The sequence below is a fragment of the Choloepus didactylus genome, chromosome 21 (genome assembly GCF_015220235.1).
Source record: "Choloepus didactylus isolate mChoDid1 chromosome 21, mChoDid1.pri, whole genome shotgun sequence".
Lineage (NCBI taxonomy): Eukaryota > Metazoa > Chordata > Mammalia > Pilosa > Megalonychidae > Choloepus > Choloepus didactylus.
The window spans coordinates 13,050,249-13,073,423 of NC_051327.1; the positions used below are offsets into that span (position 1 = coordinate 13,050,249).

The window sequence follows — 23,175 nt, forward strand, 5'->3', positions numbered from 1 at the left end:
TCCTCCCTGGGACTTAGCTAATCCACAAAGCAATTTCCAGGTATAACACTAATATTTATAAGGCAGCTACTAGGCACACGCTACGTACAGGCACTTGCTGGAAGCCTATGATTTAATAAGACAGTAAATGTTTCCACACAGCCACGCAAAAGAAGACCGAGTTTCTTGACCAAACATGGCTCAGGCCCGGTGCACCAGCAGGTATAGCTCGCATCCCTAATTAATCATGGTGGACCACAAGAGCTGCCTTGGCTGCACATCTGTAAGAGTTAACATATACCTTATAGACTTTACCTTTCACTTCAGACAACTGCTTCCCAGATTAAAAAAAAAAAAAGGTCATAATTGAGAAGAGCCTGTAAATCTAAGCTGTCACTGGACCTAAATTATATTCATCCAATGTTTACTGAGCAACTGCCATGTTTGAATTTGTAGGAGCTAGTAGGGTTGTTTGGGTGGGGTTAGGGTAGGTAGATAGATACAATCCAGGTATCCTGTAGCACAAGGAGGGTGAGGCACAGAGAAGACAAGGGCCAGGATTCTCAAATGGCACTTCTGGGGCATATCCCAACTTATCCTGATGTGCAGGGAAGCAGTATAATATGGGAAAAAGAGCCAAGATCCCAGAATCTTGAGACAGTTTGTTCCTCAGTCCATCACTTACTAGCTCTTAAGTTTTAGTTTCCTTATTCATAAAATGATGACACCTTCTTCAGAAGATAAAGTCCTTGAAAGGACCTAGCATTGAGTTGGCACATTGCAGATGATCAACAGTGATGTGTATGAGGACACACAGAGCCCCACAATAAATATTTAAGCAGGTCATTTAAAACGACTTTTAGAAAACTGTCTTAATAATACAACATTCTCTTCAATATGAAGTGCTGCTGCTTATTATTATTTTGTTACTATTATTGTCTCTAATCTCCTTTGTTTGTTACCTCCAAGAAACTAGTAACATCTACATTTTTTGACCAAAAAATTAGGGAGTTGAAGAATCATAAGGGTCCTAGAAAGAAAAGAAGAAGCCCAAACTGAGCCCCTTTGGTATTATAATCACCCATCCCAGGGGTTCCTGTCAGACCTTATTTTAAATACTCTCTCTCACTATTTCCAGCAATATTCATATACTTGGTAGACTATGAACCAAGCCTGGGATTGGAACACCAATGAGGCAAACTGCTTCTGGCTATTTGTTAAGTAACTGGATATGTCATCTAGATCTACAACTAGCATTTTCCCACATGATTCTTATAAGAATTAATAGGGAAAAGATCCATGATGTATAGAATGGGGTCCATTTGATCTTCCCAGCTGTAACTTTGTTAAAAAGAAAAAGAAAATGGATCAATCCATCCATCCCTTGAATTTTGTGAATTTTGCAAAATACTGTTAGGCTAATTACTAGTATATCCTAATATTGAAATAATCTTCATTACATCTAGAATGGCACAATTATGAGGAACAACTGCCTGTAACTATCCCACCATCTAGGAGTTGCTAAGGTGAAATTAACTGAGGCAACCACATACACATATAAATGCACATGTGCAAGACCAAAAAAAAAAAAAATCTTATGTCTTTTTTGAAGGCAGAAACCATGTCCAACCCTAGTACAGAATAAAACAGTTCTTCCAACATCCAAAGAATAGCCCAGATTATACTCTGTCAGAAGACACTGACATACAACGTGGTTACAGTAATCAACAACAAATGTCTATGCTCACGACCTTCCTGCTGTTCAAGTAGCTCAGGGTTTATGGTCAATTTCATGAGGCTGAAAGCCATCACCTCCACCAAACCCTCCTTGGCTTTGCAGCGTTCCCTTCAGGTAATCCATAAAATCCAAGCCAATGGCTCACTCCAAGAGAAAGCAGCAAAACCTCTTTGGGAATCTAGGAACATGTTGTATTTACCCCCAGACGTTTCCAGAAGAAAACTTTCCATAGGTCCATTGACACTCATTACCAATCAAGTTCGTTCTCCTCTAGTTATTTGAAAGTGTCAACACAGATGTGCCAGAATGACTTATACTTACTCTCTTCTAGGAATGTGAGAGATAAGAAAGAATGGAGACAATCCTTGTATAATCTTCTTTCCAACTTGGCAAAGAGAAAAGACAATCACATATTCATTTCCTTCTGGGTTCTGCCCTGCTGATGAGGCCTACCTGAATGGCTACGTAGTCAGTGCCGGATCATTGAATCCAACCTCATTTCACCGAAGTCAAAACTGAGGCTCAGTGACGTCAGGTCACTTGCCCAAAGCCACACAGCTCGTTAGTGAGAAATCAGAAACCTGGTCTTCTGAGTTTCCCTCTCCATCACCCAAACCTGCTACGAACAACAGACCACCTAGACCCTGTTCTTTCTTCTCTCTATTCTTTTCAAGAAACTCTAGACGAGCTGCAGATGTCTGACAGATTTCCATTGACTTCTGAGTATTTCTTTATTTTGCATGTGTTGATTTGTATTTAATTGTGAATGTGTTCATTCATTTATAACCTCTTTTTTTCAGGTGTACGGTATGGTAGTCAAGGACAGTTATTCTACATACACATTCAATGTGAGTGAAGCAATTTTTGGTTTGGCCTGAAAATGTTATGGAAAAGAGAAGAACTTCATGAGAGAGAGGATTTAAAATAATTTTGCGAGGATGGTATCAACAGGAATTTTGGATGGATATAATGTAATCAAGCCAAGTGGAAATATGATGATGTTGGAAGAACAATAAAATGTCATTTTGACCCAGGCATAATCCTGGAGGGCTAAGAAGAGGTTGAGTGGATGGGCATTACAGAGATTAGGCATCCAAAATGGAAAGCTCTTGAAACTCAGCCAAGAAGTGTAGAAAATGCCCAGATGCACTAAGAAATTTATAAATGGCTTAGAATGGTTTTAGCAGAGAATAAAACTGTAAAAAAAAGAAATACAGAAGCCTGATGAAGGGACCCCGCATTTGCTGAGGTCCAGAAATAAGCACTGGGATTGTTGTGGGGTGCATACAAGTTCTGGTGTCAGTCTTCTGGATTTGTTTCACTTGTCCCCTCCGTTTGGAGATGAAAATTCAGGAAAGCAAGTACAAATCTGGCAAGACACTGAACCACTCTGAACACCAGATTCGGGCCAGGCACTATGCAAAATGCTGAGGATATGAAAACAAGAATGACGTGGATCCCTGTCCTTTTTGGGGGTGATGGCTGCTTTGCTGTTATGAACTCTGGAAGGTAAAAAATTCATCTCCCTACCTGCAAAATTGGGCAGCATCCCTAAATTGTCTCCTGATCAGATCATGTCCTATTTCAAAACCAAGGGAGGAGATGTCCCAAAAATAATGAAAGCCTTCTCTGCTTTCGGAATGTTGCTGAGGGTGCACAAATTTTACCAAGTGTGAAACGTGGCCAATCAAGGGATGGGACTCTTCCACTATAAGCACAAACCACACACTCAGTCTTCGGTTTGACATCTCAGCAGTTTCTGAGTTCTTCATGAGCCAAGTTAGGCATGTGGTTTGTGTTGAGTTAGGAATATAAACTTCTGCTGGTTTTCTTGCTGCTTTTCTTAGAAGCCACCCCTACCCCTGGTCCCCACCCTGACCCCCCACAAATGAACACAAAATGATTAAGCACAACAAATTTTAGCATGAATTAAAGAATTAGAACATGCAAAAAAAAGTGTATGCATGTGTTTTATATGGGGGGCGGGGGGTGTTGATGTGGAAAATCAGTGGTACAGTGTTCTCGTTTAGCCAGTCTCCCAGCAGGCTGCCCTGGGCACTGGTGAGCAAATCACAGGAACCCAACAACGTCTTCTAGTTAGTCACTGCTATTGTTACACAGCCCAGAGGGAGGAGACAGCAATAGGGAGTCATATTAAAACATTCCTTAGGAGAAGGAGAGGGGTTCATTCCTCTGAGGAGACGGTCATGCATACATGTCTCTATAACCACAAGCTCTACGTGGTGCACACAAATGCACAATATATCTATGGCTTTCAAGTCTTTCTCTTAAGCAGTCAAAATTTCAAGAGTGTCAATTAAGGGGAAAGCATGTTTCTCTTTGGCATTTGTTATAAGGCAGTGGATCTCAAAACCAGTGGGTCTAGGGAAATGGGCATTGCTACTACTGTTGACCTTGGAGCTAGGGGTGAAGGTGGATGCAATTTGACAAAAACAAAATGTAAAATGTTCATACATGTGACTCAGCAGTTGTACTGTTAGGAATCTGTTTTAAAGAAGAACTAGAAAAATGAGGGAAAGATACGGCTAGCCAGATAACACAGATATATAGATACCCAGCTATACAGAACAATTTGCAAACGAGGATTTTTTTCAACATTGTTTGTAGTAGCAGAACACTGGAAATAGCCTAAATATCCATTAATGGAATGAATAAATAAAGAGTTGTGTAGTCACATAGTGGAATAACATACAGCAGTGAGAATGAACAAACATCGCCACACGCAACAACATGGATGAATCTCATTAACAGAATACTGAGCAAAGCAAAAACAAAATCAACTAACAAAACAAACAACAACTAGGAAACTTTCAAATAAAAAATAATAGAAACGCACTCATCCCACCCCAGACATTCTGAATCTGAACCTCTTTTCTGTGATGGGTATTTGGGAACCAGTGGTGTTTTGTATTGGGTAACAGCTGCTGAAGGACAAGGGCTGTATCATGCACTTAGCTGCCATTCAGTCCTTCCAGGACAGCATGCTTGTTCTTGGCTCCAGGCTGTGCCGGAGGAAAGCCTCATGTTTGGATAAGAAGTTTAAAAAATACTCTTGGGACCCCTCAAAATTTAACAACCCTTCTGTGCTGGTTTGGATGTATTATGTCCCCCAAAACACCATTATCTTTGATGCAACCTTGTGTGGGCAGACATATTAGTGTTGATTAGATTGTAATTCTTTGATTGAGAGTTTCCATGGAGATGCGACCCAACCAACTGTAGATTATAACTCTGATTGGATGATTTCCACGGAGGTGTGGCCCTGCCCATTCAGGGTGGGCCTTGATTAGTTTACTGGAACACTGAATAAGCTCAGACAGAAGAAGCGAGCTTGCTACAGCCAAGAGGGACACTCTGAAGAATGCACAGGAACTGAGAGAGGAGCTGCAGATGAGAGACAGTATGAAGATGGCTGTTGAAAGCAGACTTTTGCTCCGGAGAAGCTAAGAGAGGACAAACACCCCAAGAGCAACTGAGAGTGACATTTTGAAGAGGAGCTGTGGCCTAGAGAGGAACGTCCTGGGAGAAACCTATTTTGAAACCAGAACTTGGAGCAGATGCCAGCCATGTGCCTTCCCAGCTAACAGAGGTTTTCCGGACGCCATTGGTCATCCTCCAGTGAAGGTACCTGATTGTTGATGTATTTACCTTGCACATTTTATGGCCTTAAGACTATAACTGTGTAACCAAATAAACCCCCTTTATAAAAACCAGTCCATTTCTGGTGTTTTGCATTCCGGCAGCAGTAGCAAACTAGAACACCTTCTGTTCAGCTTGTATCAGGAAGAAGTACCCTTGGGGATGAAGGCTGAACCTCTAGTTCCAAGTGGAAAAAAAATCACATCTCAGATTCTTTGGCAGGTTCTCTGGCAGAGCCCTGAGTTTCCAAAGAGGGTGACAGCCTTTCTCTTTTCCAAGTGATTCTCTCACTTCACCTCAAGTAAAACTAGTGACAGTTAACATTTACTGAGCACTTTCCATGGATCAGGCACTCCCTTTTGGCAGAGGAGGAGACCGAGGCTCAGAGTGGTTAAGTTGCTTGTCCATGGCCACAGAGTAGTATGGGACTGAGACAGAATCAAGCCTAGGCCATCAGATTCTGAGGCCTGAGGTCTTGACCACTGGCTAATACTACCTTCCAAGTAGCTCTGTCATGAGGCCCACCCAATACAAAAGAAGTGGGTAGATGGAGACAGAATTACTTTTAATCTCTACATTAACTTCATAACTAAATAGGGGGTGTTTCTTAGCAGAATGGGCTGCTGCCAGTGGTAGAGAAAGCGAGGAAATAAAAGAAAATACAGGCCAAATATGTGGAAATATGCACACTGCCTCTTTGTTCTCGTGATACCACATCATTTTGAGTGGGGGATTGGAATAATTGCTTAATTTGGGTGATGAAGGTGCCAAGCGCTGCCTCTTTTTTTTGCACTAACGACAACGAAGAACAATCCCACATCCAAGGCTGATCAAGATGCGGTGTTCACAGTTTTCTCTAATTCCCCGCCCAATTTCTATTTTTCAGAAAAGTCCTCCAGGTTCTTTGACATTAATGTGAAATGCATTCACATGGCTGGGAGGGGAGACTAAGAGATGTTTTGCTTGCTGTCTCATTAAAGCCTTTTCCATGCGCAAGAATGTCTCCTGCGCTTATGGAAAGCTCTGCTTTTCAGCCCATTTCCCAGTCACTTCCACATTAATTAGTAAGGGTATCATTTAATAAATTATAGCTTCGTATCAGAGGAAAGCAGAGTTTATCTTAATTCAGTCAGCTGTGTGAAATACAGTACCCTAATTTTAGACTGCTGGTTCTGCAGATCCCTACGGAATAAGAGAATGACAGGTCTTTGAGAGGAAAACCCAGTGGGTCCCCTAGAAGTCTCACTTTTGCCTCCAACAGCATCCCTGGTGGGGCTTGCTGAAAGGATCCCAGGACACCAAGTGGCATCTTTCCACCATTAGCAATTCAGATTCGAATGTGAATCCTCCGAGCAGCCCTGGCTAGTGCTGGGGCTCTGAGGGGGGCCCAGGCACCGACACGGAGCAGAAGTCTGGGACGTGGTGCGGAAGTTGGTGGCAGACACCAGACAATCTCAGTCCAACAGGGGAAGCTTGACAGTCTTAATGATAACGGGGCCAGGCAGTCACGACGGCAATTACAGGTTCTTGATCGTGCCTCTGGGAAACCTCTGGAGAAATGCCTTGTGGCAGGGCAGGGACAGATGATGTGAGTGCCAGGTAAGAACGAGCAGGACCTGGAGGATGCTGCAGTCCCAATGAAAAACACCTGGGGCAGCCGAGGCGAGAGGAGCACCACACACCAGGGGAAAGCGCTGGTGCCTTCTCCCGTTCCTGTCTCCTCCGCTCTCTCGGACTTGCCGGTGGGTGCTGGTTACCTTCCCACCACCCATCATTCTAGCCTGACACTTGGTTTCTTCCTGCACTCTGAGGTAGAAACCCAGGCAGCAAAAACCCAAGAATTCAGGTCATGGGAGGGGACCAGTTGGGGCATTCTCGGTATATAGGAAGTATCTCTGCCCCCGCGTTCCCTCTGATAACCACAGGGAGCTTAGTTTACTCCTAGAAATTTCCAGGGTTAGATGATCTTCTAGATCAGTGGTTCTAGATGCCCCAGAAACTCTGGTAATTGGTCTGTGATGGAGCCTGGACATCAGGATTTTTATCATCACTCCCTGGGTGACATGAATGTGCAGCCAAGGTGGAGACCACTGATGAAAAACACTAACCAGGAACAGAAAACTGTGCATCCTTACCACCTTCTTCCACTGCTCAAAAGCAGTGACCGTTTTGGAAATCACATTTCCTTTTCAAGAAAGAATGTCTGCTCAGTTGTGAAACCTCACACAAGTTTCATCCCTTTGGAGAAGAGCCACAGATTTGGAAAGTGACACCAACCATCGCATATAGTATATCTCCCCAGGAGACACTCCTGGCAGGGTCAGAAAGCACCATCCCTCCCAGATGACGACTGCCATATGCGGACGTGGCTGGGTAGTTGGGGGGGCAGCAACCACACCTCAAATGCTGAACCACCACTGCTGTCCACACTCCCCTGGCACCCACTGCATTGGCTGGCTGAGACAGCAGGGGACTTACTTCCAAGGAGCTAAGACTCCCGGAGCCTGGAGGAAGGACGCTCCTACTTGTCAGTTAAACAAAAGAATAATCTACAGCCCCCTTTCCAGTATGTACTTTCGCTGTCATCCAACAGCCCATTACCATGTCACAGCACAGTGCACCCTTCCATAGGTCACTTTGTTTAAAATGACATGGATAATGCACATGTCAGCAAGCTGACAGTCCTGGCCGTCCTTCAGAGATAAAAACCTCAAGGCGAGAGCCCGTTCTTATCTGGGGGACATGCATTGGTCTATCATCCAAGTCAGGCAGAACATGATTTCTCCAGAGAGCACTTTTTTCATTTCCTGATTTTAAGGAAATCAAATAAGCACCATTTGTCTTCATCTGAATATGCTTGACCTGCTCAAATGATGATGTCTCGCATTTTATAACAGGCTACATATGCTGAATTCAAATTAACGACAGTACAGTACAAGAGCCTTTAGATCTCTCTTCAAGGCAGGCAGCAGAGGAGGAGGGAAAAATTCTGGGCTTGGTGGAAAGATCCCACTAAACACTAACTGCAGGATGCTGAGTAAAATCTACAAGCACAAAGGAGTTGAAAGTCAAAGAACAGGGCTCAGGAAAGCTGGCTATGCATCAAGAGATTCAGAAATGTGGCAAGAGGGCACTAGTCCATTCTTCTGGTGCCAAGCAATACAGAAACCATGATATTAGGGCATCTCTTTTTAAAATACATTGGGCAGCAGTACAAATGGAAAGAAATTAGGTTTGGGGATTGAGACGGCTAGAAAGAAAGCCCAAACAGATGAACAATCCCTTTGCTTCAGGCAGCGGAAAGTTCACTTTACCAGGTTGTGATCCAATCTTCTGGTGGCTCAAAAATCAAGCTCCCTTTCTTGATCCATGGCGAACTGGATACCCAGAGGCTGCGGTGACCGACAGCCTTGAAACCGAGTGCGAGCCTGCTGGAGGAACCGCCCGCCCACCTGGCCAGCCCGCTCCCATCTGACCACCCCCGCCCTCCCACCCCAAAACGAGAGTCCTGGGAACAGACATAAAACAGGGCTTTAACATTTCTATCAAGAAGGCTAATGTGTACAGAAAAGCAGGAAGACGCATATGGGTCAGTAAAATAAATGCAGATACGACATAATACCTAGAGTAAGTTGAATGTTCCAATCATAGGTTAAAAAAAAAAAAAATCAGAAGACTATTAAAATAAATAACTTCCTCTTTTAAAAGGTTTTTTTTTAGTCTATGAGTCATCTTCCATAAAGTGAAAACAGTGTCCTATATATGCAATTTATTAAAGGGTTTGCTTAAAAAAGCAGACCTCTCAAATTAAACATGTTGTGTGTTATCACAGGAAATTCCACTGTGTGAATACTGCCCGTCTTCCCAGAAGGGAAGGGGTGCTGTGAGCATGAAGCTAGATCCCGCCCAGAAGCTGTGTGCATGAGAACCAGTGTTTACAGTGTGCCATGGGCTGTGCCCATGAGGGGGTCTTACCTTCTCTTCCTGGTCACTGTCGCTGTCGCACTGAAAATGAAGGTGAGAGAACAGGGTTAGTCCAAGGATTGAGCATGTTTTTGCTTTTGATACCAAAAAAAAAAAGCAAAACAAGTAAAGAAAATAGGAAATGCTAAGCTGGAAAGAAAGCTTTTCTCCAGTTCACGTGTTGGTAAACAGAATCAGCAGCAAAATGCCATGAAGTTGCTCACTGGGTTACCCTGATGCCTGTGCTCTGTGGCCCTTCCTGAGATGCGCTCAGCAAGGTGCTCATGGAAGGGAGCAGCTCCCTCTGCACGGAGAAGGCCCACCTAGGAGTCAACCCTGTCACAGGACTAAGGGAATCCAGACCGTTCCATGTGATTCGGACTAAAATTAATTTCTTAATCGAGATGTCTTCCCCTTGGTTAACGTGAATGGCTATATCTGGAAAAGAGGTAACCCCACAGGCATTACATTCTCTTATTTGGACTTTGAAGGAAACAGATCAAGTGGGCAAGGCTCACCACTTATGGTGGCTGTCTTTCCCCAGGTATAGAGGCCCAGAGAAAAGAAGGAACATTTCCTGCAGAAAACATGCCAAGGACAAGAGGTTGGGGTAACAAATCAACAATGTGGAGAAAAAATACACTTCAGGGCAGTAGACTCACACATATCTAATAGATTTCAAATTCCATTTATGAGCTGGGTTTGGGATAACTAGAGAATGACAATTATCTCAAAGCTTTGGGTTCCACATTAGAAGTAAAGGAAAAAAAGAACACAAACATTAAGAAAAAAATCAAGAATGTTTTGTTTTCTAATTTTGGATAAAATAATGATACCAGTCTGTGTTTTGTTAAAGTAAATGTTCTGTTGATAAATATATCCATTATTCACTCAATAACCCTCAGACAACAAAGACATAGGACTGTCCCTAAAATAGCTTCCAGTTTAGCAGCAGAGATAGAGCTGGAACACACACACTGAGCAGAGGTGTGGTGTGTTCAGAGCTGTACTCCAGGAAGATAATTCTTCCGGGGGACGGGGTAAGGAGAGTGGGAAACCTGTGGGGAAACAGGTCACAGGGAGACCAGGCTGACAACTGTCACACTGCCTAAACCAAAATGGTGCCATGTTTGGGAAAGGGAGGAAAACAGATGGCGGAGCAACTCTGAAGGTGGACCAATAGGACTTCATAACACCTGGACATGGGAAGCAAGTTAAGAGGGATGAGTCTAGGACGATGCCAAGGATTTTTAGTGTGGCCACCTGGACACGGGGGTTGATGTAGCTACAAACAGAAAGAGGAAATAAATATGCTCATAGGACAGGCACTGCCGGTTAGACACCCACAGCCATTCACAACCTCCTTCTCCCTAGTCTGCACCCTCTCCTGACATTTTGAGGTTGAAAAAGCCAGATATTCTCTTTTCCAATTTCCCCTGAAGCTAAGAGTGGCCATAGACCCATTTTTGGCCAGTGAGAATTGAGGAAATGTCTGCTAAGGGTTCTGAAAAACTTTTTTCTCTCCCTCATAAAAGGAAAATATCGGCAGCCCCCTGCTTCTTGTCCTTAAACATGATTTTGTGAGGATGTGATGTCTAGATCTATGGCAGCCATCTTGCAAAAAATGAGGAAAAAAGCCTAAATATCAAAACAAGACGGTGGAGCACAGGGGAAGAAAAAGCCTGACACAAGGGATCCACTGAACAGATCACCTCTGGACATTTTTGTTCGGAAAACAGTAAGTCACCTTGTCTTTAAAGCCACTAACACAGTGCTTCCAATTAAAAGAAACAAAACCTGCATCTAAATAAACATCCTGCTATTTTAAAGCACAATTTGGAGACGGCTTCCTCTTTCTGGACTAAGGCATCACAGCCCTATAAGTAGACCAGATGGTCACAACATTTTCTTCTTCTCCCACTGCCATGGGTTATCAGATTTTTAGTAATGGCGATTTAACCAAGTACAACTGCATCATTTTCAAGTTTCTAATCTCAGATTGTCTACATTTACATTCTTTTGCCTGATGAGTGATTTCTCTATTATAATAAGTCAAAGTTGAGTTATAGTAAGTTAGGAAGGAACATGGGTGAGAGAAAGACTTTGCAGGCTTGGACCAGGAGGAGTGAGGAACCACAGTGTCCCCCTGATTGTGTGCTTCCTCCACTGCCTTTAATTAAACACTCCTTGAAGTTCCTAAGTTCTGGGCACATTTTCAAGAGTGACGGAGCACGATTCAGGAGGGGTGTGGAGGAGAGAAGAGTATTTTGCCAGGCAGGCTCATTTTCCCAGATGTTCACAGCTCTCCTCGTGAGGTAATCAATGACAGCTGAAGGCTGTGGCACAGCATTTGCCCACATCCCCAAGGAGGTGGTGTGCTCAAGAGAGCACGGGAGTGGGGAAGTTGGGAAAGAACCCCCCGCCCCCAAAGCCTAACAGCAGTATGTCCCCAGGAACGGTTATTTCTATCAAAGTGTTAAGCTTCCTGCTTTCCAACAGTCCAGTTCTAATTTCAAGGTCCACTTAATTCTGCATCAAGTAATTACTGATATACCCAGAAGCACCTTGTCTCCAGAGTTAAGCATATGGTGAAGAACTGAGACCTACTGGTATCCATTATGGAAGCAGCACGGATGCCAAGCCGATTAAAAATGCACAGGCTCCCCACACAACACGCCGGGTGAGTGACAGCTCCTCGGCGCGGCCAGTCGCCGAGTCTGCCAACACAGTCTCTGCTGCGCTGGGGCCCACATGGTGCGCCGAGAAAACAGTTCCATTTCTGGTATTAAATTCCCATACTGACCCGGGGACTTTGCCGTGAGCTCAGCAGGAGCGCACCATCCAATTTACAGCTCTGCTCTCTGGAGCCGCGAGTGCCAGCCCCTGGCAGAGACGAATGATGGTCAACCCCTCCAGCTCATAAATTATGCAAAGGCAATAAATGCACTCAGCAAACAGCATCTAACATTTGCCTAGCCTGGCTCCTAGCACACTCTGTAAAAAGCCAGAAGCTCGACACATACAAGAGGTCTATTCCACTCATAAAGGGGGTTTGTTGACAACCCCAGATGGAAAGAGAGCCCCAGTCCTAAGGAGTCTTTCTGCTTCACTGGCAGCAGTTTATGGGCCTGCTTGATGAAAAAGGGAGGCTGTTTTATAGAGTTGGTGTGGGTAGGATTCACGGCCTTGAATTCACATTTCATACACTGTACGGCTTTCACGCCCCAAGTTCAATATGTTGTGGATTTTGGGCCAAATGATTCTTGGTCTTCAAAGGCTGAAAGAAGAAGTGTCCGCTCCCCGATCCCTAGATACCTACTCCGATTTACGAGCGTTCACATTGAACCACCTCCTGACTCAGGTTTATGTTCTGCATGAGGCTGGGAAATAGAAAAGGCATGACAAATGCAGAAACGGGGTCCCAGCTGATTTGACCACTTTAAGCATTTTGACCTTGGGGTCTTGCTTTGGTTTATTAGCAAACAGGGTGCACACTAACGACCAGCTTGAGGTGACAGAGTATCTCCAAGACAAGATTTCAAAGTCCTTTGTGGAAAGCAGAAAATATTTTCCTCCATTTTAAAAGCAAGAAACAAAAAGGCACAACTAGCCCTTATACAATAAGCAGGGAAGAATTCTTGGTCAGTCATCCTGCAGAAAAGACATGACCCAAACCCCCACAGATAAACGGGGAATAGGAGCCATGAAATCCAAGCCATATGCCTCGAATGCAGAACTTGAAAGGGACTAGTTCCTAACCTGAGTGCCTGCCAGCCATTCCGACATACCACAACTCAACTTCACTGTCACCTTCTCTTCCCTCTAGTTTCACAAAAAAGTGAAAGGTTGGAGGCACTTTTTGTCCTTTCCCAGGCAAGGCCCACCCCTTGAACTCTTCAAATGTCCAAGCCACTCAACCAATATTTCCTCCTTTTTAAAATTAATACATGTTTATTGAACACATTTTAAAAAATCATCCATAAACCTACCGTCCACATGTAAACACTGTTAACATATTTGTATAATTCTTTCCAGTCCTTTTTTTAAAGGGAAAATATAAAACTCCTTCTGACCCTTCATATACACTATTTCAAGAACTAAAAATTACTTCCTACTATTTTGTAACCCGCTTTTTTTTCTTCACAGAACATGTCAAATATTTTAGTTTAATCAATACAATTTGCCCTGCAATATCACTTTAAAAAAAGGCTGCACTGCAATCCATGGCATGACTTATAACATAATGTAACAACAACAAAATTCCCTTGTGCTGGATATTTAGATTGTTTCTACGTGAACATGCTGGAATCTTTCCCTTTGTACACATTTACCAATAGTGCTCTTCCCTAGTATCTTTTAATGGCCTTCCCTTTTCTGCATATTCTTTAATGTCACTGTCTCCCCAGAGTTGCATTTGCAGTTCTATTGTTTCCATATGATTTCCAGGGGAGTCCTCAACCAGTCCCTTGGTTCTATCTACCATTTATGTGCTGAGACCACAAAATCTCTAAGCCCACCATTTGCCAGCCATGTGATTTTGGGCAAGTTACTTAAACTCTCCGTGTCTCAGTTTACTCATTTGTAAAATGTGGCCAACAATAGCATAAGATGGTGAGAATAAAATGTGTTAATACACGTAAAGACCTAAGTCAGCGCATGGTGCATAGTGTGCACAGATGATAAATGCTTACTATTATTAACATATGTTTCTGTTTGCTGCACCTCCTCTCCCCAAGCCCCATAAACACCCCAGACTCAAGTATCCATCTAAATCCAGGCCCAGCACCCTCTCTCACCCCAATCCTGGCCCTCTCCCATGCTGTTCTTGATTAATAACATTCACACACTTTCACTCAACTGCATACGCCAAAGAGTCTCATTATCCTTGAGTCCATCCATGAGCAAATTTCTCTTACTCTCTTCACCCTGCATTATCAACTCTACTTCCTCAATCTTTTCCGTCTCCACAACTATGGCCACTGCCTTACTTCACGATTTGATTTTATTTCAAGACGCTAGTGACTGCTTTCCAGGAACTTGTCTCTTTCTTTTCTAATCCAAGTCCCTACTGACCAGAGTGCATTTTCTAAGTCTCAGTGGAGCCTCTTCACATTCTGCTTCCAACTACATTTCCCACCACTCCCCGAAAACAAAGCTTGCTTCTCAAGCTCTCTGTGGTGAAGGACCTGTTTTTCTGTTGTTGTTCTATTTTCTTTAATTTCCAATGCTCTGTGAACTAATACTTTTGTAAAGTACAATAAAAAATAAATCACTAGAAAAATGAAAAAGAAAAACAACATATAAAATATAACTTTTTAATTATTAGAGTCAACAGATGTAAAATTAGTCCATTGAATTGCTCTAAGACTTTCCAAATGCTTACTTCCAACTGCCATACGAACCTTACCACTGATAGTGACAAATGCTCATGGGACTGGCTTTGGTCTGAGTCCATACTTTGAGTACTACCCAAACACATCCCTTGCTCCAGTGAAACCACTCATACCTAGTCACATCCTCAGCTTGCTATGTTTGCATTTAACAATCCCCTCTGCCTGGAATTCTATGCTTCCAAGTTTCTACCTAACGATTCATAATCACCTTTAAAAACTTGGTTTTCTCTCTGAATCTTCCAAGAGCCTTCTAGACAGAATTAATTACTTCCATCTCCATCCTTTACAAAACTATATTTTAATTATTTGCCACAACAGTCTTTCCTACTAGAAAGTGAGCTCCACATAGGTAAGGGCAGGGCCTTGCTCATCTTTGTATTTTCAGGCCTTGGGAGAAAGTAGGTAACCTTATCGATAAATCAATCTCCTCATTCAGAATTGTTCAAACTGTGGTTAATTCCATGAAGTATAAGCAAAAAGGCAGGCAATTCCAAAGAGAAAAAGCACAGGAAACTGCGACTAACTTGGCTGCTTAATACAATGGTGTTATGCTTAACATATTGGGCAAGATTAGAATTGTTAGCAGAGCTTGGAGTTGGGGCCCAGAAGAAAATGCCTTTCATTACAAGGCCCAGAAAAGATGTGCTAATGATTTTCTTATACTTCCTCAAAAGTAAGCATTACCAATTTCCAGTGGGGGATTTCAATTTCTGTGTTCTGAGTCTCCAGTCCAAATCGAAAAAAGTCGAGGTCTGTGACACTTCTCTGCGTTATTCAGAATGTAGGAACAAGATGGAATTGGAGTACCTCGTGATGGAACGCATTCTTAAGCAGAAAGTGGCAATCACTGAATATATCACATACAATGACATTGAGGAGGGCACTGCTCTCTATTCTGCTCAATGGACCTTGCTGGAACAGTTATTTCGTATCTCAGATCCATTTATCTTTGCCACCAAAGACGTCAGGGCTGAACACCATTGCTGCACAAAAGTTATTTTATTCTTCTAACTGCCTAAAGGAAATGAGAGGAAAATGAGGGAGAAACCCAACTTGTAAAGTACAGTGTCTAACACCAAGTACAATTTAACTTTGCTGGTGACAAAACAAATCGATTCCCCTTTGGGGCAAGTGTTTTATCTAAAACCATAAAGGCAGCCCTCCCCTAAAAGCAATTTCAGAAGAAGCCACCTGCAGAGAACATGACACTTATTTTCTTATTTAAAGAAGTAAGGCAGCAACAAGGTGACTAAAAACACGTTCACCATCATCTTTTCATCTGCCCAATCCCTCGAAGGTGCAAAAACGGGCAGCCATCTTGTGCCACAACGACAGCTCTGACGCTGTCTCCTATCAGTCCACAAAGCCCTCCCTTCTCATCGTTTACACAGTTCATATACTGTTTTGGGATGTCAAATGAAATGTAAAGTGACTGGGGCCCTAGAAATAAAAAGAACTTGTTAATCCTGAAATGGCTTGAGGTTCTTACTGGCTGTAAAATGATGCCACTGGCATCTCAACAATCACTGTGATCAAATAAAATAACTCGGATAAAATGAAAGCCCAATTAAAAGAAATGCCTTCCGAACAATAGTACATAAGAGAAGGATAAAGCTTCCTGAGATATTTGAAAATGAGAAAAGGACTGCTAGGCTTCAATTGTTCAGAGGTACAACAAAGTGTAAATTTGTTTAGAAGGTGCTACGGCCTGTGGAATTCTGTATGGATAGCATGTCATTCCTGTACGGCGAGTTCTCAGAATCTTGCATTTATGCAAATTCTTAGCTTGAACTGGACAGAGCTCAGCCAGAGTGCTCTGAGCGAGCTAAGAGAACAAGAGACACTTCTTGTACTCCCCTCCACAGTCTCTCCAAGGATCAGACATTTTCGCTCAAGAAATATTTTTAAAAGTGACTACAATGTGCTGGGTTCATTCTGACCAGTATCAGAAGTACAAATGTGTTGACAAAATCAAGTTGCCCAAACCCGAAATTTTAAAGCTCTTAAATAAATTTTCAATATTTTTTTTTTTCCCTTTTTGTCACTCTGAAATCCAGGTATACTTCCTAAAGCAATCTGTATGCTGTAACTTTCCACTTAGCTTATTAAAATGTTGTTGGGGTTTGGGAAGTGGGGGGAGATGTCATAAATCTTTGGCAAGTTCAGCATTTTTTTTCCCCTTAGAAGAAAGGAAGTCACATTTTGCCAAGTACAAACATACATAAACCCCAAAGATGAAATTTACTTAAAACTGAGAGCCCACAAGGCTTGGTGATTGCCAAACTCCGAAAAATGAGTTTCTTGTCCAAAGGTAAAACTGACAGTCTACGGCCCAGTGATTTGTAAATGATCTCTTTTAAGCTGAAGCAACAGATCCTTTTCTTTGCCTCTTTGTCATTGATTTACTGATTCTAAGTCATCAATAGCTTTAATCTGTACCTGCCTGGGGAGCTATTACAAATGACTTTGAAGACGGTGTGAAGCAAGAGTTTATGATGAGACCACAGTGCCGTTATCAGGGAGACATTCTTGGTGACTTTCTTCAGCAGTGTTCTATCTGCGACCCCCCCCCCCCCCCCCGGAATGCTCTACTGTCCCTTTCTCTGCCACACTTGCTGTTCCTTTGGATGGGGCCTGACCCCCCAGGTTTGCTTCTATTGACTCCTGGTTCTTTTTGGAGTCCTGTGTGAGCTAATAAAACCCAAATTTGCTGGTGGGTAAAAAGGAAAAGTATGCTATGGGTTAAAATAATACAAGAGTCTATTTTTTCCGCTGTGTTGTGATCCATAGAAATCACCCTGAGCCTTTTCCCTTTCTTCTCTGCCTGGGAAGCCAATTGCTTTGATTGCAGCGATATGAGCTAGCTAAAATGACTTGCCCTTGCTTGTGAGGCAAATGGAACATGCTAATAGAACTTATCGCATTACCCGATGCAAAAGTGCCATAGCTCATTACTTTAAGATAAAAGGATATCATTGCAGACGGCAAGCAGAATTGACTTTCTGAGGCCTGACTTGATGATGATTTAATCAACTGCTCTCTTTCACTTCTCATCTCTGCGCCTGTCGGTTTCACAGGTGCCGTTAAATGAGACACTCAGAAACTGAGCGGAGGGAAAGAAATTGCTGTCATTACTTTTCAAGAAAGGAGGTATGCAAATTTTCGACAGAAAGATTGCGTTCATAATGGGCCTGGTAAAATACAAGGATCATGCTTGACAGGTGAGGGCAAGCCATTTGTATGTCCTTAAAGCGAAGCAATCGTCCTCGTTTAGAAACGTGCTCCGTAAGAGAAACTACAAACGAGAGGCCAGCCTGGTGGGACCGGGGGAGAGGCGAGGCTGAGCCACAGGGGGTGGGTCCGCGCTGGCCCCGGTTCTGGAAAGGGGGAAGGTGCTTAAGACTCAAGGAAGCCAAAGCCAGAGAGGCAGGTGACAAAGCCTGGTTGCTTTCTCAGTCTGAACCAAAATACCAACAAGTTCTCAAAAAGACCTTATTATTCTCCCTTCATACACAATTGTAAAGCCAGATTCCCTGGGTTCAAATACTGGCTCTATCACGTATGACCTGTCAGACTTTGGGGAAGTAACTTAACCTCTCTGTGCCTCAGTCTGATCATCTTATAAAATGGGACTAACGACAGTATCTACTTCATAGGTTTGTCAAGAACATGGAGTTAATAAATAAATAAATATGTATATAATAAATATAGATAATAAATATAAACAGACTTAGAACAGCGCCTGACACACAGGAAGCACTCAGTAGATGTTAGATACTCATGCATTCATTCTTAAACAAAGATTTTTTTAATTTAATTTTTATGCAAATGTGTGTTGGGTGCTAGAAATCTAACATGCTCTAGTTTAGATTCTATGTAATTCTTCATTAATTTCCCATATATGTCCTGCTCCCCAGGCAGACAGTGAGCTTCTTGCAGAGTTCTCTGGTTGTCCCTGGAATCACTGCAGGGTCTAGCTAGTCTTGGGGACCCTAAAAGATGCTCAATAACATTTTGATGATTTATGGATTCCTTCCTGCCTTCTTTCCTCCTTCCACATATCTGATACTGCCTGTGGTGCTCTTGTCCTTTGAGAAATCTCCTCTTGAAGCAGGAAATGTCTGTCTTTATCTGAGAAACGCAGAGGGTCATGGAGAGTTCTAACCTGGGGAAAGAATGGTGTAGGCAGCAAGAACAGACAGTCCGGCCTGAATCACCTTCAGGAAGGTAGAATGAATCCAAATAGATTAAATGATCAGGCTTGTATGAACAGAGGTGTTTTTTCATCCACTTTGCCTTCAGTGGGTAATTGTTCTATTTTCTCCAACACTCAAAGTAAAAGCATCTTTCTTCAAAGAGCCAATAACCCAAGTCCTTTTTCCCCAGGTAACGGAGCTGCTGCAAACTGTTCTTCCTTCCAGCCCCTACCGTTGTGAGGCAAATGCAGTTCCTGCTCTCCCTGCTAAGTGGCACTTCCATGATTCAATTCCCTCCAAAGGGACAATGTCCACCTTGGGCCACTGGAGAGAGAAGGATCCAGGACAGCAGAGCAGCTCTGAGCCGTCTCTTTTGGAAAAGCCTGGTTCCTGGAGCACATTTTCATATCTCTACAACATGACTCATCTAGGGTAGGGGCTGTGCCTTGAATCTTTTGGATCCTCCATAGGAGCTACTCACAGCACTTCTTTCTCCTCAGAATGCCAATAAACAGCTGGCATTCATTCAAAATGAATCCTGAGAACAGGCCTGGGAGGGAAGTATCATCATTTTAGGCATGAGAAATTATGGCTTCCAATGGTAGAGCCAATATTTGAAACCAATTCTTTTGTCCAAAGTTCACGCTCTTGGCACATTATGCCATCTTACCTTTCCACACACTATACAAAGAAATGACCTGAAAAATGCTTTTCTAATTGACAGGCTGGCAGAGGGTGAAGAGAGAGGCAAGAAGAACCGAAAAGAGGCTGCAGTGACTATAAGCAGCAGTGAATCCAGCAGCCAGCCACATTTCTACTCTCCACCAGACAGCTCTCCTTAAGCGGAGGGGCCTGGCACATGGGAAACGCTCAAGAAACATGAGGCTTTTAGTCAGTCGACCTATGTTCAAATTCTGACACCTCCACTTAATAGCCCTGCAGTCCTGGGAAATTTTGGAGCCCACTTTTTCACCTGTAAATCGGGACAATACATACTCCACAGGGTTTCTCTGAGAATTAAATGAGTTTAGCATGTGAAAGTAACCAGAAAGAAATATCAATTGTTTTATTTTTTTCCAATTCTTTCCATGAAAAATATATCACACACAGAAATCAGGTATTAATAGCTATTCAAATGTTGGATTGCATTTTGTATCAGAGAGAAATCATATTCTGCAAGGATTTCTGGTTAGGAGTTGTCTGAAGACTTGATTCTATGCTACAGAAAAACATAAACAACGATTCAAACAAACAAAGCCAGAAACTATCATTCCCTCTCAAGGAAGAGAACAACAGAAATCCTACTAGTAACTAGTGGTTTGATTTCACTGATAAAATACCAACAAGGCAAGATACTTTAGAATTCAATTATCTAAGAGTTCCTTTAGGTTCTTGATGCACATTTTTTTGTGTGTGTGGATATATTTTGGGCTTATTCTTCAGCCAAAAAGGAGTTAATAACCTGTGGATACGGACTAAAGTGAAATGCATAGATATGAGATTTGAAGTCTATTTTAAGTTCTGCAGAGTGTAATAATGACTTATGGGCTTTGACATTATTAAGATGTTCACTTAAATTCAAATTGGCAAAATAAATAAATAAATAGAGTGGAAATCAAAAACACCAAGTGGTTATTGGTGCAGCTAGGAGGCCAGCCACTTTGGAATTTATACAGAGATCCTGATCAATCAGAATTAGGAGACAGTTGGATAGCCCTTCACACAGAGATTATTCACACGCAAGGCCTACTGAAGGATTGACCTGCCAAATCAACCACCAGAGTAACCTTGGGAAGAGAGCAAAATTCCCAGAGTATTAACTTTGGTAACTTAACTGCAAAACTGGAAATCAGATGAACGAGTTTAACTAAAGTGTCTGGCACATAGTAGGCCCTCAACAGTTCAATGGATTACTTCTACTCCTTAGGGAGTGTCCCTTCCCACTTCCACATGAAAGATATTCAGTGTTTTAGGACAAGCAATGCCTCTGGCTATAGTTCAGCTCTTGATTCCCAGTGCTTCCAGTACTTCGACCAGTTTTCCTGAATGTATCACAGAGTTTGCTCATAGGATAAGTATAGGATATACCTCCTGAACCTGGCTTTTAGTAGTTGCTGAACAACTATTTGTGAAAGAATGAATTCATGAATTATATTAGCAAAACACCCAAGAAAAAGTGTCATGGAACGTGTTTAATTGAGCTGAGCAAGAAATAGACAATGTTGGTGGAATGAAGTTAAGGTGCTTGAAAGTGGTGGGTGTCTGAACACGTCTATGAGAAAGTCATGGAAATAATTTACCAGTAAGAGTATATCCTTGGAAAAGGATGGCACACACATTGAGAAATCAGATCTTAAAGTTACTCTTTTAAGAAAATCAGGAAACTCAAAAGCCTAAAATATTTTTTAACAAAGGGCTCACTTCAACCCAACTAAAGCAACTGAAATTGAAAAGGAAAAGGGAAAACGGTGCTCCTTTAGCTGAGACAGTGCCTACATCCTACACTTCTCACCAACCAAATTTTTGTTTTTGGTTTTTAAAATGCAAGATAGTTAAACACTGAGCTAAAGGAATGTAAATACAGCTGAAGACAAACTGATTTACAAATGTTAGGAGGTTGTTTGAGAAGATCCTAAAACACCTTCAATTGCTATTACCTAGGTTCCAAAAACTTGTCTTTATTGGGGAACCTGCTTTCACTTTTGTTCCTCTTTGAATTCATCGTATTAATGACCAGGATTTTAAATTAAACTGTACCCAACAACAGTCTTTATTTTCGGATGGCATGAAAACCCAGTCTTCTCTTTCACAAACAAGGAAGGGTAGGATTACCATAAATTGTCTGCAAGAAAATACAAATTGCCAAGACAAAAACATCCACTGGTCGGCCCGGCTCAAGTTTCCTGTTTTGACATACTATATGCAGTAATTTGGTATCCACAATCTCTTATTAGAAAATGAATGTGCTATTTTTTCTGAATGCTGCAATTACAATAATTGAATTTAAAATGGGGATTGGGTTTCTCTATTTGGAGGAAAAGAATAATTGTGTATTTCTGATTAAAATCAGGGGGACTGAAAAGAAGTTGTACGAATTCCAGCTTCAGTCTCCCTGAGTGACTCCTAGTCAGGCCAGAAAAGCAGTTAGCCGGAAAGAAGAAAAATTCAAAAGCTGAGAACCGGACCCGCAGCCCAGCAGCAGGCGCCGCCTTGGGCCTCGTTTGCTTTGTCTCCTTGAGTCACCACAGCCCGGTGACCGAGGCAATCAGAGCAGCCGGCACTGAGCCATGCTAAATGGCAGCCATGCTGGAGTCCCCCACTGTGTCAAAAATTAAGAGTTAAAATGCAAGGAAAACAAACATCTCTTTGTGTTGAAAATGCCTGTCTGCTTTTGGAGACTGTCAACATTTTGGAATAGTTTTTATTTCTCCACTGCAGACCCTCTCTGGGTGGGGAAAATGTAATGGCAGAAGAGGTGGGGAAGGAGGACGGGGAGAAGGGAATTAATGCTATTTCCTAAAAGGCTCAGCGTCCTTTGTTTTATCCAAAAAATTATGTTAAAAGCCACCTTTAAGGTTCAGATGTAGGAGTAGGAAAGAAAGGAGGAGGAGAAAGAGGGCTATCCTGATTTTGTATGCCTTTTTATTTTATTTTTGATGGCATCATTCAGTCTTCTGAAGCTCCCATTAATTTAAATGTTAAGGTTAAATTCTAGTTCACAATTCCTTTTAAGTGTTCCTCAAAATACAGCTTCCTAAAGTAAGAGAAAATTTTTCTAGAAAGTCAGCCAGGGAGTGTCTCTTTACATTGCTTTTCTTAAAAAAACGGTTTTAATGAAGTAAAAAGGCCATCAAAAAAAACGCACATATTTAAAATGCACAATTTGACAAATTTTCATGTATGTATACCATCTCCACAATCACGGTAGTGAACTTATCCATCACCCCCAAAGTTTCCTCATGCTTCTCCGTGATCCCTCCTCCCTGCTCTCCACATCCCCCTGCAACCACTCATTTGCTTTCCGTCACTATAGATTAGTTTGTATTTTCTAGAGTTTTATATAAATGGAATAATTCAGTATGGACTGTTGGTTTCTATCACCTACAGCTTACTGTTTTGACAACTAATTAAAAGGGAGCCTCCTAGCTCCAAGGTGGAAGCCTGGTCCGGAGTTTACGGTCATCCCCCAGGAACAGGACCGATTACTTGGCCTTACTTTATTCTTAGGCTTTATTATATACTTCAG

At 42.3% G+C, this 23,175-nt stretch overlaps 1 protein-coding gene across 2 annotated transcripts in view; it reads right to left on the bottom strand.

Moving 5' to 3' along the window:
- The window catches only part of AUTS2 (activator of transcription and developmental regulator AUTS2), a 1,176,422-nt gene that overhangs the window by 338,786 nt on the left and 814,461 nt on the right, over positions 1-23,175 (bottom strand). For both annotated transcript variants that reach the window (XM_037814365.1, XM_037814366.1), the window contains exon 5: positions 9,353-9,382. In XM_037814365.1, coding sequence (XP_037670293.1) covers positions 9,353-9,382 — 30 coding nt within the window. The remainder of the gene's footprint in view (positions 1-9,352; positions 9,383-23,175) is intronic.